Source organism: Pseudopipra pipra, chromosome 12 (genome assembly GCF_036250125.1).
Source record: "Pseudopipra pipra isolate bDixPip1 chromosome 12, bDixPip1.hap1, whole genome shotgun sequence".
Lineage (NCBI taxonomy): Eukaryota > Metazoa > Chordata > Aves > Passeriformes > Pipridae > Pseudopipra > Pseudopipra pipra.
The window spans coordinates 10,496,532-10,515,288 of record NC_087560.1 but is presented as its reverse complement, the minus strand read 5'-3'; the positions used below and the strand labels follow the sequence as shown (position 1 = coordinate 10,515,288).

Here is an 18,757-nt window from a genome sequence, read left to right as displayed (position 1 = left end):
TTCCCTTGAGCCTCATTTGAGAACAACACTTGTGAAAATAAACATATCCTAACTCTTTTATCAGTATTCTTTTAATTAATGCACTGAATATTTAAAGCAACTGATGAAAAGACCCCTGAAAGAGTATTATGAGTGATTAAACCAAGCAGCAAAGGGGACCTCCAGGATCTTAATTTTATAATAGTCCTGGTAAAATAGTCACAATTTATATTATCAGTGGATTTGAATGAAAGAAACAAAAAATCCTCTGCAGAACACTGCTGAGTAAAATTGTTGGGTCGGTGGGCAATTTGTATGAAAAAGACTTGCCTAGACGTGCTGTTGTTTTGCTTTATTATGAGTTTTGTTGTGTATTTTTATTGTGATGCTAATTCGGCTTCCTGTGTTTGGCTCAGATTACAGGACCGGCCCTTGCTTCACTTTGGTGACCAACCAGATGTGCCAGGGGCAGCTCAGTGGAATAGTCTGCACAAAAACCCTCTGCTGTGCCACTGTGGGGAGGGCGTGGGGCCACCCCTGCGAAATGTGTCCTGCCCAGCCCCATCCCTGCCGCCGGGGCTTCATTCCAAACATCCGAACGGGGGCCTGTCAAGGTAAGTTACCAGCAAAGCCTCCCCCAAAGCTGCTGAAATTGTTACTGGATTAATCTTAATTGAGTTACACTGCTGTGAATAACCTGTCCTAAGCCATTCTCAGCTATATGTGTGAAGAATGGAAAAACACTGTCAGATGCATTACTTCATGATTCAGTGAGTGTCTGCTGTTCAACTGAGTGCATTAGTAACTTGGGTCATGTGAGAGCAGCCAGCATCTTAATGAATTTCTCACTGCCAGCAGCCCTTTCCCTTGGTTCTGTAATCGTGTTTTTCTGAGTGTACCACTCCATCACTCTGTGGAGGAATTTGTTCTGTTGCAGAAAGCACTCAGAACATGCAAAAATCAATCTGTGGCAATGCTGCTCCATTTATCCGGTGTGGGATTTTTTAGCTAAAAGATGTGGATTTTGAATTCATCTTAGGTGTCTTATCTCTAGAGCTACACTGCTTTGACCTAGAGAAAAGTGCCTGTCGTGCCATTTGAAATGCCCTATTATACATTTTGTATAATTTTGGAAATGCATTTGCATTTGTTTCAAATTGTAAAATCCACCCAGATGTTGCTTACTTCTTTCAGAGCATGCCTTACCATAGAAAGTCCTTACACTGCTTTTGGCTTTTATTCTAATACTTCCAGCTGTATAAATTCTTTTATTGTCTGGATGTCTGGCAGGAAACAGGAGAAAGTTAACAGGGGCAACTATGTATTAAACCGATGTGGATTATACGTTCCCAGGACCATATCTTTGGAGCCAGTTTATTTCAATCTGTCTAACATTTTCTAATAAGTTACAATATTTTTGAAAATAGGGGAGATAAAGATTATAAATCTATGAGTTATTTTGTATAACCATGAAATTCCTATGAAGGACTTCAAGGCATTCCATTGCATTAAAAATGTAGATACTTTCTGTCACAAGCCAAGTCCTGGTTGGTGCCTGCAGACAGACATTGTGAACTTCGAGATGGACATGGTTGTGTGTGCTGCATGATCTGCCCATATTTTGACCTCAGTGATTCTGTTCCCCCTCTCACTGTAAAGGTCAGGACTAAATTGTGCAGAAATCTGTGGACTGAGGTTCTGGACACTTTTGAAAACTTGTGTACATAAATATGTGGCCCACACCCCTGAATTTATGCCACACCTAGTTATATCCCAATTGTTTGTGTCATGGGAAAGCTGTAGTGACCTCTCCAATGGGTTTTGTGCAGTTTGGAATAAGGATACTTCTGCTTACTGCACATTTCTTAGCAAGCAGCTACATTGATGCTAATCTGCATGTGGTGCCAACACAGTTTTGGCCCTGAATGTTTGACTTGTATTTTCCAGTTTTTTCTTCTCAAGTATTGTGTTCATAATTTCAACAGATCTGTTATGGGATCATATATTAGCTTTATTTTTCATGCAATTGTACTAAATCAAATCCTTTTGAAATCAGAGAACTTCCATTTAGACTGGAGACATTTCAGGGATTTCACATCCATATTCAATCTAAATAAAGGAAAGCAGGTTAAACAAAATCCAGGTTCTCTGAAGAGAAAAAGAAATCCTTGTTATTGTGTGGAGAAGTCAGAAAAAATAAAACAAAAGGGAGGGCACGTTTATTTTCAAAAGTAAATAGAATATCACTGCTCAAAGTCTGACTTTGACCGAAAGTTAAATTAATATCACAGCTGAGATTTTTAAAGATACAAAGGAGAAAAATGAAAGCCAAAAGGTGGGATTTTGAAACAGACATTGTGACTCAGAAGTACAACTTCTATTTTTTTTAATTTTTGAGTTTTTTTTTAAATCAGTACTGTGCCATGAAGTCTGACTGATTGCTGTTATTAAAGCACAGCACAATGCTGTAGCTTGAGTCCCAGCAGCAATGTGGCTCTCATGGTGCTGAGGCTGTGCTGGTTCTGTGGCCTCCCAGCACAGCTCTTCCCTCGGGCACAGCTCTTCTCTGCCTCTGCTGCTGCACCCCCTGACCTGCCTCAGTCTGCCCTGGGATCTTTACATAACAGTTTACCATGTGGTACAGATATGCCCCTTGGCATTCCTGAAACTTCCTACTCCCAGGAAAATTGCCTCTTGGCCTTTTGTACAGACGTAATACTTCGCTTTTCAGAGTGCAAGGCACATTACAGCTGGCTCTCTGGGATTTTTAAAAGGAGATTTGAAGGCATCATCTCCAGCCCAGTGCGAAGCCCAAGAACTCAAGCAACCAGGTTTTGTCAGCAGCAACTGGTTCTCCTGGGGAGCTGGGGGAAGCACAGGAATTTGGATCAGAGAGTGGAGTGCTTGGTGCTCCTGAGGGATCTCCTGAGCAGCAGAGACAGGGCAGCCCCTGGGGACTGTGAGCCAGACTTCCTGAGTCTCCTATTGCAATCCACTCCTCCTCCTCCTTTAGCCTCTTCTCTGTAGCTGTTATTAAGCTGTGACAACACTTCTGCAGCTAAGTGACGGCACACATGTTGTTGTGCTAAAATAGCTGTGAGGCCAGAAACTGGGGCCTCTTGAAAATATTTGTTGTGAGCCTACTACCTAGCCTGTGATACCATCTTTGTTGTTTCATTTTCTTCAGTGAAAAAATCAAAAGCAAAAAGAGAAAAATAAAAGGGAAAAAAGCCCTCCAAACTGATGTATGTCTGAGCAGGTCATTAATAATTCCTCTTGAGACATTAATTATGGCTATGAAACTTCTTGAGTCAAATCCTAACCGCAGTCTAAGGTCATTGGTGCTGATCTTCCTGGAGTGATGAGTTATTAATTTCCATCAATAATGACTCTGCAGTTCTTCGTGCTCTCCATGAGGCCCCTTCCATGCACACCCTACTCCTCTGCACTGGTGGCCTAAGCACTGGATGGAGGTGCCAAGATTTCGGAAGGGGCAAGTGATTTTGGGTGCCCAGCTTCAGACACTTCAAAGGAATTTGAGTTCTGGCTGGCTGTGTTCTCTGCACACCATTCCCCAGATGTTTTAGAAAAACAAAGCAATAGCAGTTAGATATTTAATGTCTGTAACAATAATAACCATGTGATTTCTTGCAGAAAATATTTAGAGTACTGTACTTAATCATACTTCGCATAGAGTAACTACAAAATTAGTGTCTGTCTTCACAAGCAAGTATCATAATATTATGATGGGTGAAGAATGGATTTAGGCATATTTACTTTAATTTCTGTGTAGACAAATTATTATGACTGTTCTTGAGAAATGAAAGTGGATGTTTTTTCCTTTTTTATATGATAGATGTGGATGAATGCCAAGCCATCCCTGGGATCTGTCAAGGGGGAAATTGCATTAATACTGTTGGATCTTTTGAGTGCAAATGCCCAGCTGGACACAAGTTTAATGAAGTGACACAAAAATGTGATGGTAAGAACTTCTAGAACTTTCTTCTGAAAGTAAAAGGGGAGAGTCTTCTTTTGGGGACTGATTTTGTTTAATAGATTGTAACAAACTTTTCAGTCTCTTTTGCCATGAGTATGCAAAAGCATTATTCACTAAAAATAAAAATAGTGATGCTTTCTCCTAAGCTTAAATATTGGCCCTGCAGCTTTTTACAGCCTTTTTGTAATGTAACATTTCACAGACTTAAAGGTATATCTTAACATTAAACATTAAAACTAAAAATACTTTTCAGCTGATATATTGCTTTAGAAATACTTGAGGCACCTGTTTCTTTGTGGATCTTTTAACCAAAGAGTGTATATTACTGGAAGGTTCAACACATTCCTACCTGCTCAGCTAATTTAATCTTACTTATTTAATATAAGTGAGAGTTTGACACTGATGAGTGAAGACTGCAGGACTGTGCTCTAAACTCACCCTTACAGCTGCAGATGTCACAGAAGGACGAACATTTTATCTTTACTTATTGGTCATCCTAATTTGACAGTACAGCAGGTGCTAGATAATAGTGTGGAAATTTACAGTGTGTGATTATGGAATCTTGCTAATTTTTGACTGTGATTTGATAGTGTTTTTTTTTTCTAATATAATAATCAAGCATAGATGTCTCCCTTGCTTTAAGAGAATTTTGAAGACCTATGGAACATAGCACTAGAATGTGTCAGTTGCACATTATTGATTCATATTTACAGTGAAGTCCATATATTGTTTAAACTCTTGCAACTGATTCTACTTTCAGTCATTAGACAAAAATTAAATGAAAAAAAACAACCAACAACAAAAGAACAAAAAACCCCAAACAGCCACCAGCTCCAGAGCTTGTACTTGGTAACAGTTAAGGGACTGGACCCAAGAACCTGGTGTGGCTTGCTTTGCTCCCAAATGCTGCCACAAATTTCCCACCCCATTTGTGAAATCCCTTTGGAGTGATTGCCTGGCTGCAAAGATTGGATGAATTTTTCCTTCTTTAATGTCATACGTGTAGATTTTTGAACCTCAACAGACAGAGTTACTTTCAGTGCATCTTCATATTGTAGGTACCAAACAATTTTAGTTAAAGCTGTGTAGGTATAAATACAATTCAAAGAATTCAAAGTAGCACCTTTATACCAGTGTCATGAAATATGATAGAGATTCAACATTAAGAGTGTGATCATGAAACAGCAGAATATCCATTCCAGTATTTTAATTTATCTTTTGAGTTTTATACGGCAATATAAGACAAGGTGTTTGTTTTCTAGTAATTAACTATAATTAATTCTTATACTTAATAAATAACATTTGATCGTGTGCTTGGTTTAACTTTCTATCCAGCAAGAAGTACTTCTGGCAGCTATAACATGTCCTTGGTCACTGATCTAGTACAACTGGGAGCTACCTGCTGAATTACCAGTACTGTTTTTTCAGGGGGTCCCCGTTAAAGTGGGATCATGATAGCAATCGTCAGGTACAGAGAGATGATGAACAAGATGGGAAATGGGGTGGGTTGGCTGAGGTTCTCTTTATTAGCATAGCTGCTGGAAACCTTATTTCGTTGCTTCATATAACTATTCCTCTTCCATTTGCATTAATTCTGAGGTAAATACGTTTTCTGTGGTGACTAGGGGGGAGTAATTTTTCCTGGAGTGACATTTAAGTCTGCGAGTACATCAAGTAAACTTACCTTTATAAAACTTGCATGCTTAACAACAGCAATGTTGCTTATATGAATGTCAACACTGGTATAAATAGTGAAATACTGTTTGGGTTAGGCTCAACCCTAAAATAAAGAGTGATGATTTTGCTTTTAAAAAGGTCGGATGCTATATAAACAGTGGCAACACTGACTTTAAGATAAACATTGGTGAATTTGAGTCAGAAAATGCTTGAATCTGATCCATTAACGACTGCATTTTTCTCTGTTAATTAAGGGCTTTATTCAGACCAAAATTCAATTTCCACATTTTTTGTCACTGAGACTTTTGGGACTCCTGTGGAGTATAATCGTGGAGCAGAAGCCAGAAGTCTCTTAGCAGTGCTCCCAGGGCACTCGGACTTGAGGCTTTGGCAACACCCTGGAAGTAGCACTGAACAAAAAGTCACACCCCTCTCACACACCCAAGTGAGGAATGTGACCCACATCAGGACAGCTGGCAAAATGCTGGACAAGAATGTGTGCAGAGGGGGCCCAAAGCCTTGCACACTTTGGATGGGTCAGTCTGCAAAGTTTGATTACCTGTGTGCCATCCCAGCCCTCTACTACTTTCCTGCAAAGGCAAGGAGGCACAAAGGTATTAGAGCATCCTGTGCCTTACCCCGGAGAAAGAAAATGTTAGTTTTTGTATCACTGAGTTTTTGTATTACTGTCTTCACAGGAGAAGTAGAGCAGAAATCCTGTCTACTTGCTCAAACACTCGTTAATGGTCCTGTGGGACTTTGGGTGTTCCTCCATCTGTTGGGGCCAAATTCCAATTTAGGCGTTACATTAAATTCCTTCAATCGTTTTTGATGACTATGGTGTTATTCACTCCTTGCCTTGGTGTGCTGGGTGGTGTTGCAGTATTTCATCTCAGAAATTTTTGTGGTTGGTGAAATCATTATTACAGCCATGTGTCTATCTGTTCTTGGATCTCTGGAGAGAGGTTGGGTAGAGTCCTGTGATGCCATTATTTCTAGCTGGATGCTCTCTGTCAGGAGAGCAACTGGGTGATTTTAATGGCTGTGACAGGCAGTTTTCATGGATCACTCCAGAGAATAACCTCCCTTTCTGCCCTGCTTAGCTGACCCTTCTTGTAGGTACTGTGGAATAGAGCAAGCTGTTTTTTAAGCTCAGCAGAACTCCAGGTCCCTACAAGATGAGAGCAGTGCTAATTAGATACAGCTGCATTTTTAAGACTAGAAACCAAAGGGAAAGTAACTACACATCACAGGCGAGCTACTGGTGGTAATTAAGGAGCAATTGGGGCTGACATAGGTTGTTGTTCACATAGCTGTAGATAATATAAACTAGCTGTGGAAGAAACCCTTCAAGTTCCCTCTGTTCCTGTGTGCAGCTATGATGAGGTGTAGGAAGGTATTTGTTAGGTTTTTTTCCTGCACACTTTGAAATTTTTTCTGCATTGTAGCTGTGATGATGATTTAGTATATGGATTGAGATTTGTTAGTGAAGACAATAATGGAAATTTTATTTTAAAATCACTGACAAAATATAAGGGGAATTGTGGACATTGCCTGACTTCTGCAGTAGATATTTCAGTACTGTCTAGAAACCTCTTGAAACTTCAGAACTTGTGAGTGTAATTTGACTTAATGAAGAAAGCTAGGAAAGGTGATTTTTGTTGCCTGCAGTCATCCTGCTCTGAGCTATAATCCTGTCAGATTAGTTAAACAATACCTAGCTGCTCAATGCTTTTATATGAGGGATTTCCAAGACAAAAACCAAGTGCAGTGAGAAGGAAGGGCCATTCAGTAAGTGCTGCACTTCCCTTTGAGTCTGTACTGAACTGGTGCCTCAGTATGTTACCAGGAGACTGTTGTGCTGCTGGAGATAACGTTAAGATCCTGATCACTATGGTCATTGCACAGTTTATTCTATGGTCCCAACAGACTTTTCTTAATTCTAGTATGTAGAATTCAAACTGAAGGGGTTACACTTTACTTACAGTTAGTAAATATCCTCTGCAGTTTAAGATTTTCATCCATCATTATTTAACAGTAAAACAAAGTCTTTGGCTTTTAGCAATTTACAGATACAAGATTTTCTTTGGTTCTGTTTCATTTCTGTTTATAAGATGCTTAACAGAAGATGCTGATTCAAAACTGCTGATTATGCCCTTAGTGTGTAAGTTAGGAGGGGTCTCAGACCACATTGAATTTGATCATTAACACTAATTACAAAATAGCTATTCTTGTGCCAGAACTAATTTAGCTAACTTTCCCCTGCATCTTTTTTTGCCTTGAAGATATTGATGAATGCAGCACCATTCCTGGAATCTGTGATGGAGGAGAATGTTCAAACACAGTAAGCAGTTACTTCTGCAAGTGTCCTCCAGGGTTTTATACAGCTCCTGATGGCTTAAAATGCATAGGTGAGTACAATCCTTTAAGCAATAGGTGTTACAAACATTCCTGAATATCTAAAATGGCTAACAGTGTACCAGAAACGTATTTCAACTTGCAATCTTGAAATCCTTCTACACAGAAATACATCATGTGCCTGTATATATATTCTGAAGTGAGTTTTCCATTTGCAGAATGTTTCTTCTTTCCCCATTCGTTGTGACCTTCCCTTTCATTTTTATTACTGCATTTTTTCTGTTATGCCATATTTATTGCCTTAGAACTTGTTTAACCCATCCCCTTGAAATTATTGCTCTCCTGTTTGTCTTTGATGTAGTCCGTGTTATATTCAGCAATCACTTAGAAAAGCAAATTTGCATTCCAACAGTTACAATCCTAATACAGGTATTTTTCATTAAAGGAAGTAGTGTGATAAACTGGGTATGGGACATTTGTATGTGGTTTCATGATGTTGATGATTTGGCAGGGCTGTTCTCTCAGGATTTCACTGTGGCAGAGCTGAACCTGTCTTCCAACACTGGTGAGACCAGGCACCAATAAACTATGTGAATTAACGCAATGCCACAGCCATGAAAGAACAGTGTTAGCAGTTATTCCTTCTGGGAAGCAAGCAGCCTGCTCTGAGGCAGGTCTAGTGTTCAGTTAATTTATTTATTTCTCATTTTCGTGCAGGAATTTCTTTTTTCAATGCCAGTTCTGAATTTTGGGCAAAAATCAAATTAAAGGTTTATTTCCTCAGTTTTAACTTGCTTACCTTAAAGGCTCATAGGCAGTGCCAGCACTGGGGTTCAAGAAAACATCCTGTGTTTAGTACCTTTGATAGAAAATAATTTTGGAAAAAAATTGAAAAAAATCCCGAACTGTGCAGAATTCAGTACCAAATTATATTAACCTGCCCAAGAGATCTGGAAACAGTTTGGGTTATGATTCATTTTGAATGGTGCCATTCAATTTCTACAGGTTGTAAGTAATGAACAGTATTTCTTCCATCATCAAGAACAGCATTTTTCTAGATTTGATCCGTACTCTGCACTTAAAATGTCAGTGGGATTTGCTTTTATTGCTTCAGATTAATAACTACTAAATGACTATGGATCATTAAATCATTGATTGATCCCTGCACTTAATATTTATAAAGGAGACTCGCTTTTCTGTAACAAAAAATTTCTAGAGATGCACAACTTGCATTTGCTTTTTGCTTTTTATAGTCACCACTCAGTCAGAACTACCCAGCATTCACACCCATATTCCTGCATTTTTCCAGCATTTTTTACCCCCTGTATTTGTAGGCTGAAGTAGTTCAGCTAAAGAATTGGGGACTTAAATGATGACAAGATGTGATAAATAATATGCCAGACTATGAGCCATCATTAACATTTTGGCTTTGTGTCTAAGGCAAAACGTGCTAAATGGGAAGCACTATTAATTATCTGCAGATATTTTGGATTCATGTCTAATATGCAGGCTGCATACTTGCCATATTCATGAGAACAGAGCCCAAATCTTCAGTAGTGTTGGGCAAAGCATGTAATCTTGTTTTAATTACAAAATGCCTGTCTTAAGTGAAAAGTGTTAGCTGAACGTGTCTGTTCTGTTTGAGAGGAGGAAGTGCTTCTGAGAAATGTATCCCTTCTGGGACTCAAACTGAGCAGCACTGGGGCCAAACATCCAAAGGGAGAGCTGGGAGTTCCATTATTACAAACCTTAGAAATTAGAATAGACAAAGCAAAGATAATATCTCCTAGAGCTGAAGAGCAGAAACAAGAGTGGGGCATCTCAACCCGAGTACACAAAGAATGCTGTGAAGAAAGCTGCCCATACTTCCAGCTGGCATAAATTTGTTTGGTCTGTGTTACTTTTTGATGGCCTTTTTAAATATTTTTTTTAAGAGACAATTTTTTCTTGAAAGTTATTCTCACACTGATTTTTTGCCTTTTCAAAAGACTATGTTTTTAGTAAAAATAATAAAATATTAAAAATGAAACAGTGAAAATATTGTTTCCTGCTGTTCTTTTGCCCATATTTGTATGTTTTACCATTTGGAATAGAAAATGAAAATGAAAGAGGGGAAAAAAGGAAGTAAAAATAACCACATTATGCATATGGAAAGATTTTATATTTTTCTTACAACCTTACTGTCTTTTTATGAAAATGATGTGGCTTTTGGGCACACTCTTACACCTGTAAGTAGACAAAGATGTTTGCTGTGTGCTTCCCTCTTCCTGGTACATTGTGTGCTTGCACAGATCCCATGTAGATTCTTTTTCCACTTTTTCCCATTGCTGCTTTTAAATGTTACAAAACTTGGTGCTGACCAAAGCTGAGAAAGATGAATTACAGAGGATGATGATGGGGTCTGTTAGATTACTTCCTTCCTTGCCATCCACTCCATCATCACACCAAGCATCTGAATCTCTCTCCAGGTGTACTGGAGGACAGTTTCCTTTCCACTAACAATTTGCATCAGAGCTTTATTTGATTTTTAAAAGGGTGGATGAAGGAGTAAATGTTTGTGGCAGTTTTGCTGGGTACCAGGAGAAAATGGAGGACCAGTAATAGAACAGAGTAGATTTTTTTTTTCCTCTGTTATCTATCTATTATCATCATAAGATAATATGAGTGACCTAACTAAAGTTTGGAAACAAAGACCAACTGACTTTTTTAGCTATACTGTCAGTAATATCCATGTTCAGGGTTCCAGTTAACAAAAAGCAGAATCATCACAGACTCTCCCAACATATCACTATATGTCAATTGCCTCAAAAATAGTAAGAAATTTCCTTGCTTTCTTTTATAACCTCTTGAATAGCTAGTAAATTCTGGAAAGCACTGGTAATAGACAGATGAATCCACCATGCTCTGGATAATTGAGGTACTGTTTCTTTAGGAAATGATGTCTGCTGTTGTAAGATTATGTGTGCAACTTTTTCCACTACATTTTGACAGCAAATATTTGTATATGTTAGAAACAAACTTGGTCTGGTTTATCATGCAGCATCAAATCACATCACAGCTTATACTGAGTTTGACATGATGTGACATATTGTGAAACAATTCCTCAAAGCTTGAGATGGTATCACAAGATTATTTTTTATGATTTTTTTTTCTTCCATCCGCATTTTCTCTTCCTTTGCTAAGCTGGAGGATCTCTATGCAGTGTTGTTAGAGCTGAGTATATAAAATCTGAGTACAGGATGTTCTTTGCACAGCACGTGCTTATCCTTTTCAGACAGGAAGCCAGCACATCTCCATAAACACTGTGATGGCACCAGTTAAAGCTGTATTGCTCTTTCCTGCCTGCAAGCCTATATCTTGTCAAATCACTACATACTTCAGCTGGGGAAGCCATGACTAATGAAAAATGAAGTAATGCCTTGAGAGCTGTGATGCTGTGAATTTATTGCTGTACTTCAGTGGCTTTCAAATCAAGGCTTAGACAGAACTGATCTGGTACTATCTTTAAAAGACATGACACTGCAATTTTTCTTTAGGGACACAGTCTTATTATGTACTGAATATATGCTTCTATTGTATTTTTGCCTCCATTAATTCATTCCTGTTCCTAATTTCACTGCAGCTTTCTCACAGGAGGTGTTACACCTGAATCCAAAGCAGCCCAAATATTATCTAGGTTTTTCTGTTTTTCTGCCTTTTGTTTTCTGGTGGTTGTAACCTTGTAAGGGCTGTGTCATTGATAATGTAAATCTGTCAAGAAAAATGGGGCATTTCCCTTTTGTGAAAGTCCCATTCCTCACTGGATGATTACATATATCCGTTCCTTTCTCTCGGCAGACGTGCGTCCTGGATTCTGCTTCTCCACCCTGAGCAACGGGCGCTGTGGGAATCAGCTCCCCCAGCCCATGTCCAAGATGCAGTGTTGCTGTGACAGCGGCCGCTGCTGGTCCTCCAGTCCAGCCAGTGCTCCCGAAATGTGCCCCATCAGATCCACCGGTAAGAATCCACCTGAGTTCCTGGGAGTGTTGCTGAATGCTGACTGTCTTTTAGCAGTAATGTTTTCATTAAAGAGTGCACAGAATGGTTGAGGCTGAGGGGCACCTTGGCAGGTTGTTCAGTCCAACCCACCCTGCTCAAGCAAAGCCTCCTATGGCAGGTTACTCAGGACCCCCAGGAGGCTACACCAAGCAGACAGAAACAATTACTTGTTGCTAATTCATATTTTGTGACCAAGTTATTCTGACCTTACCTAGTTCAGATTTTGTTTTCAACATCCTCTTCATGATCAAGTTACTTGCTCTAGAGCCTTCTAATAGGTCCCTATTCCCTCTACGGTTTCATTCTCCTTAGGAAACTGTTTTTTCCTTCCTCATGACAAGCTTTCTGAGGTGCCATATATTTCCTGAAATTTGACACAGAACGTTGCTTCTGTCTGCTACCAAAATGTGCTTTACTTTGTTGCCTCCCTGTGTGTTGAGATCCCCAGATATCGTGCGACTTGAACTGAGGGAAGATGATGAGCAGATTGTGAAACTCAGCGTGAGGGAGTGGAGGGAAGATGTTTTTGACACTGTTTAGGACTGGAGACCTAATGAAATGCTTTAGAAAAGGAAAATACAAGGAATTTCAGCATGGGAGGGAGGTCAAGAGAGGTGCCGAGTTTAGGGAGGAATAGGGATTGTAATACTATAGCAGTGTAACTCAGACATTGTCAGAGCTCATATATGGGAGTCTTTATTATTCTTGTTTTTAATCCTTTGAGTGCAACTGCATAGTACTAGAGCAGAAATCTACAGTCAGAATTCTTGGAAGCCTTTCTGTTTCTGTCACTGCCTTATTAATAATATTTAAACATGTTGAAATTTCAAAACTGGCTAGAATAATGCTGAAAAAATAGTGTAATCTATTGATAATCACGTGAAATAGGAAGACAAGGAGAAAGCTTTTAGTCTTAACACAGTTCCTTGTTTTCTTTACATACTTTCTAATTATTCGTATCTAACTGGTGAATAAACTGGGTGGAAAAGTAAAGTAACTTGGCTAAAGCTGCAGACTGAGACGTCATGGAGAAGGAGCTACAACCCAGGACTTCCTGACTCATAAATCCATGCAAGGTCTTCCAGATCAGGGTTACATGCCACTTTTTTTTTGGTTTTATTTCTGACTTGGGATATAAATTGACACTGTAAATTACTCTTTTCAAAAGTGCTTTGAAATTCTTTGTAAGGCTTTACATGTATTTAAGGTATTGCTGTCATTATTTAATCAAGTTCAGTTATTCCTTCCTTAGCGTATCCTGAGAAAGCAAGACGAGGAATTTCGAGCTGTCAGTGGCCCAAAGTCTCTCTAACTCTGAAATGGAAATTTACTGCAATATAAAGGGGAGCACTAACTGCATAATGTAACTGGGCAGTTGCATTTTCGATGTGGGCAGCAGACCCACTTGCTACTATAAAATAGACTGTTTATTGCTGGAAATTATACATGGAGATTAAAGTTGCAATAAAAAAGGCTTGCACTGTATTTATTTGTATAACATAACAAGAATTGTTTATGTGGAATAATAGGGCTTACCACTGACACTATTTAAAGACTAAAATTAAGGAACAATAGAGGGAAATGCAGTGACACATGAAACAAACTGATCATCTAAGAGCATTAAATAAATGCAGATTTCATAATCAGGAAAAGCATAACTTAAGGAAGGCTACAATGTTTATTTAACAAATCCTCTGTCATTCAGGAAAAGCTTCTAATGTGTTTTACAGGTGGAAGCAGAAGTGAGATGAAAGTGTTGAAGGCTGAAATATCCAGCTTAGTTGTCCTAACATTTACTTTATTTTTCAGTTCTCATTTTTTATATTGTTTCAGGAATTCATTAATTTTTTTTTTCATTATGTAATTCCTCTCCCCCGTTGTGCCACAAACTTTAAATTTTGAAGTTCAAAGGTATTGGCTTCACAAATAGTTATTTGTGTACACATGAATTGTGAACATGAATTAGGTCAGCTGGAAATGTGGTCTTTAATTGTGATACTCTGTGTGCATTTTTTGGATCACAAGTTCCAAAACCACACTTACCAAAGACAAAAGAGTTGGGGGCAGGAGGAAAAGTGGGGCAGTAGGGCAGATGCCACTAATAGAGATAAACAATAGGAGAATGCATCACACTCAGAATTGACTGTGCTTACAGCAAAATAGATAGTTTTCCCATCATGTGGAAAAGAATTAATATCATGTGGATCTGACTTGGTTTCTCCTTGGCTACACTCCTTAGTCTGCACCTCGTTTGGTTTCTGCTTTTGTTGGCAAACTTAATTTTCACAGGGAAATAGTGTTGGTGTATTCATTCTCTAATTGGTTTTGCCTCATTGCTTATATTTATATTTTTTTGTTTTAGGAGGTTAACTTTTAAGAAATCCAGTTGAAACTGGGCTTTTTTCCCTGTTAAGTATTTTTCTAACTCTGTGACAAGCTTTCTATTAAATTAACTTGGGATCAAATCCAAAAGTCCTTCTTTAGGTAAACTTCACACTGAGTTCACTAAAGACTTTGCTTGAAAGAAGACTAAGTAGGTTAAGATCAGGTCCCCACCTCACTGTTCTATTTCCTATCCAGGATGTCAGTTATGTTACCTTTTTACCAGCAGTCTTTGGACATGTAGTGTGGAGAATCTGTGCATTAATGACTCAGTTCACAGAACAAAGCTCATTACTATGAAGAAAACATACAGACTCACATTTTCCGAATTATTTAAGATTTGTTATTGCTAATCTGAAGCACCACAAAAAGGGGGAGAGTTGGATTAAATAGAAAGGCTGCAAGAGTCTAAAGCAGGACTTATTTTTTCATGTTTCAGATGAGTATCGCAAGTTGTGCACAGTAGCTGCTCTGCTGCCAGCAAGACCTGACCTTCCTCCGGCCCGTCCTGACGTCATCCCTCCACCACTCATTCCTGGTGTTTTCCCTCCTCCACAGCCAGAAATTGTCTATCCATCTCGGGCTCCACCACCTCATGGTAAGAAAGAAAGAAAGAAAGAAAACCTCTCCTTGCACTATGTGCATTTAGCTTCTTTAAAAACATGCTTTTCTCAGTAGCAGCATGCTCCCTTCAGCTGTCGGTATCTTTTGCTTACTTTACATGGATGTGTAGTCTCTGGATATCCTTTTAACCAGAGCCTGTTACCATGTATCTTATGCTAAGTGTACCTTGTGTTTTCCCTGTTAAGACAGAATTCATAAATTACATTCTCACTGTCTGTACTGCAGCTTGTAGTAGTTACGTTATTGTAGTAGTTACGTTATTGTTGTTCTGAGGCTATTATAAGTTCTGCTGCTTGTCAGCATTGAGGGATGTGAATAGCTCTTTGACTAGGTTGTGAAAGTTATTTACATTAAAGAGCTTGTCTGGGAGAAAGCAGCTTCTTTCAGGTTGTTTTTCTCACCCTCACTTGACCAGGGAGGAAGTGTACTGATAAAAATACTATTCTGCTGGACACTGAGACTGACCCAATGTGCAGAAAGAACTTTTTTAGTGATACACGTGGATGTGTTAGTTTTCTTGACAGCAAGGAGGAAGCCAGAGCAGACTACCAATATATTCCTTGATCTGTCCTTTGCTCAGGGAATTTACTTCATGCCCATATAGTCTGCAGTAGGCATGTGCCACCTGAAATCGTTTGGCATAGCCACACTCTTTTCCGAGTGAACAGAAGCTGATTTTGCCTGTGCTCTGTGCAGATGCAAGCAATCTCTGCTTGCACTGGCACCAGCTGAAACTATTTAGTCTTGGTTCAGCACCAAGCTGAGCTAATAAGCCTGAGAGGCAAAGTATGTTAGCTCAGGCCTGACACGGCACTGACGTAGCTGCACAGCTTCTGGTCAGCTGGGAGCAGGGACAGAGCCAGCTCACGCCTGCCTGCCAAAGACAGTATAGGGATATCTCCCAGGGCTATCCCTGCCCTCCTCACTCTGCTATCTGGGAAAATGAAAATAACCAGTCTGCCTGCTCTTCGCTACTCTAGGCTTTTAGTAGAGTCCCTGCAGTGCCACATACCCACTTTATCTCTGGCTGTGAGCAGACTTGGTCCTCTTTGGCAGGAGAAGAGACTCAGACTTGCTGCAATGAAAAGATCAGCAGTGGTTAGCTGTTTTCAGACAAATCTCTAGGAGTAAAAGTGTCATTTTCTCTCTCCCATTTTGCTAGGTAATTCACATTACAATGGAAGGCAAATGTTGACTTTTAATGGAAAATGCTGCACAAGTTGCAGGTTACCAGAAATTATTAAGATGAACATTAAAATGTTTTTTCTACTCTTGTTATTTCAGTGATCTTGCCGGTGAACTTAACTGACTTGTGCCAAACATACCGACATCTCTGCCTTAATGGACGTTGTATTCCCACTCCTGGGAGCTACCGCTGCGAGTGCAACAAAGGATTCCAACTGGATGGTAGAGGGGAATGCATTGGTATGTGGTTTTCTGCTGTAAATCACAGGGAGGAATATATTTTAAAGGAAAAATCCCTGTTCTCCACACAATGTAACAACTTAGAGTCTATAAATAAAACAGTCCCCCCTCCAAAAACTCTCCAGTAAATAGATTTCCAAGGACTAATTGATTTCAATGGCAAACTTACTTTTACAACAGTTTTGCCTTTAAGACAGTATTTAGCAAGTCTTGTAACTTGTAACAAAATTGTACAGAAGCAAGGATTTCTTATTTTACTAGCCTACGACTATAACGTGTTTATTAATGATTGAAAATGATCTTTTTAAAATGCTACTAGCTCTTTGAGTATGTAATGACCTATTGTTAAAAAGAAATCATAAAATGGGGCTCAGTAAGATTTACAAGTCCTCTTTCAGCTCCTGAGGAGTATCTTGTTGGGCTCTTGAGACCCTTAATTTTGGGACTTAGCAAGAGCTTGATGATGGAAGCAAGTATTAGCTGTCTCTTACAGGCAAGATTTTGGTTCTATCAAAATCTGTGTCTTCAGTGTGGCTGGGAATGTGGAGATGTAGGATTGAAGCCTTTACCTCTCACACATGCAATATCTTGTCTTTTTGAATATTCCTTTTTTCCAGCTCCTTCTTAGCTTAGAATGTGGGATCCTTTTCCTAGGAATTCTGTGGTGTCCACTTTTCCTTCAGAGTGAAGGACACTGTTTGTCCAACTACAGAATGATAAAATACCCCTACAGGCACGAATAACTTTCAAGCAGTGTTGTAATAAAAATATATTGTCTCTGTTCTGCAGATATTGATGAATGTGAGAGGAGTCCATGCATTGGTGGAGACTGTGTGAACACCCCAGGATCCTACATCTGCCAGTGTCGTGTCGGATACCAGAGCACAGCCACGAGAACAGAGTGCAGAGGTAAATCATGGCCTTATAGCCTGGTCTGTACTATTGTATACATACCAGGAGGGAAAATAGTTCTTAACAGATGTGTTAAATATGAGGGTTTTTTTAAAAAGAAGATCAGATATGGCAGTAAAAATTATTAACCTGCTGGAGCTGCTGTTCACAGACGGGTTTTGTCTTGTGCTGAAAGTATCTTGGCACCGTTTGTGGCTTTGAAGTGGAAAAGACATACTTTCTTTTTTTTAAATACTGAGAAATTTTTTCTTTTGCTACTAGAGGATCTCAAGGACAATTAAACATCCCTTCTTTGAAGAAACCTTTTATCTGTAAAAGACTGTTAAAAGACTAAAAGGGTTGGAGGGGAAAGATAAGTCTTTCAGTGCCCCTGTGTTGTCCCTGCTCACTGTCAGAGAAAAAACTAAACATAAATTATGTCAATGAAAACTTAAATAAGATATGAAAAAGTAGTGAAGCACTGGGGAAAGTCTAGATAGAGAAGCTGTATAATCCTCATTGGTGTTATTTTGAAGATCAGGCTCAACAATAGTCATGATGGTTTTCATCCTGTCTTCCTATGGGAGTGGGGAGCACATAGCTCCTCAGTAGTCAACCCTCTGTCAGGGGTCTGTCGCTCCCAAACTGTCCTGGGATGGGAATTCAGCTGCAAAAGTGATGCAGTCCTTTATAGTTAAGTCATAATGAGAGACTTCTGGTGGGGGAATGAAGGATTACTTTGATAGTTCTTAAGAAATGAAGCGTCTAAATGAAACAGGATGTTTGAATGCTCAGTCACAGCTTGTCTTCGTATTTTGCTTTCTGGGCTGGGTGCAGGGCACAGAGCATGCACTCACTCTGGAGCAGAGAGTTTCTGAAAAGCCAGAAGAAAGTTATCTGTATTAGTGTGCGTTTTTTTCTTCCTTTTGTGAATCAGAAAGGTATTTGTGGTACAGAAGCTTACTGCAGCCCAGGAGGACATGCAGAGCCAGCACTACTGCTGCATGTTGCTGGGAGGGTTTGACCTAATTGCTGCCAAACAGCCATGCTGCGGAAGCATCTTCATAGTTCAGCTGACTAGTGGTGAGGGAGTGCTGAAGTGGAGTCTCAGCCGTGATGAATTTACTCATGAGTCATTTTTGTCACAGGCTTTTAATTTGACTGATTCATTACACAAACACATGGTTGTCAGAAGCCCAGTAGCTTAATGGCATTTAAGTGTGGTCACTTAGCAGTTCCTTTGCAGTCTATGGGAACTGTGCTTGCTTGACAGGCAGTGCAGAAAATGCTGCGATGTGCAGAATCTTTGTTTTCTGAAGGAATTTTTAGGACCAGTGTAAGGAAAAGAAAAAGGCTAGTGGGGTGCATTTGGCAAAATGTGCATAT

At 39.4% G+C, this 18,757-nt stretch overlaps 1 protein-coding gene across 6 annotated transcripts in view; it reads left to right on the top strand.

Moving 5' to 3' along the window:
- The window catches only part of FBN1 (fibrillin 1), a 144,259-nt gene that overhangs the window by 51,838 nt on the left and 73,664 nt on the right, over window positions 1-18,757 (top strand). For all 6 annotated transcript variants that reach the window (XR_010433763.1, XR_010433762.1, XM_064668806.1 and 3 more), the window contains 7 exons: window positions 396-593; window positions 3,836-3,961; window positions 7,939-8,064; window positions 11,849-12,007; window positions 14,871-15,029; window positions 16,340-16,480; window positions 17,270-17,389. Coding sequence is in view for 4 of the 6 variants with exons in the window: in XM_064668806.1 (XP_064524876.1) it covers window positions 396-593; window positions 3,836-3,961; window positions 7,939-8,064; window positions 11,849-12,007; window positions 14,871-15,029; window positions 16,340-16,480; window positions 17,270-17,389 (1,029 nt within the window). In the remaining 2 variants the exon portion in view is untranslated. The remainder of the gene's footprint in view (window positions 1-395; window positions 594-3,835; window positions 3,962-7,938; window positions 8,065-11,848; window positions 12,008-14,870; window positions 15,030-16,339; window positions 16,481-17,269; window positions 17,390-18,757) is intronic.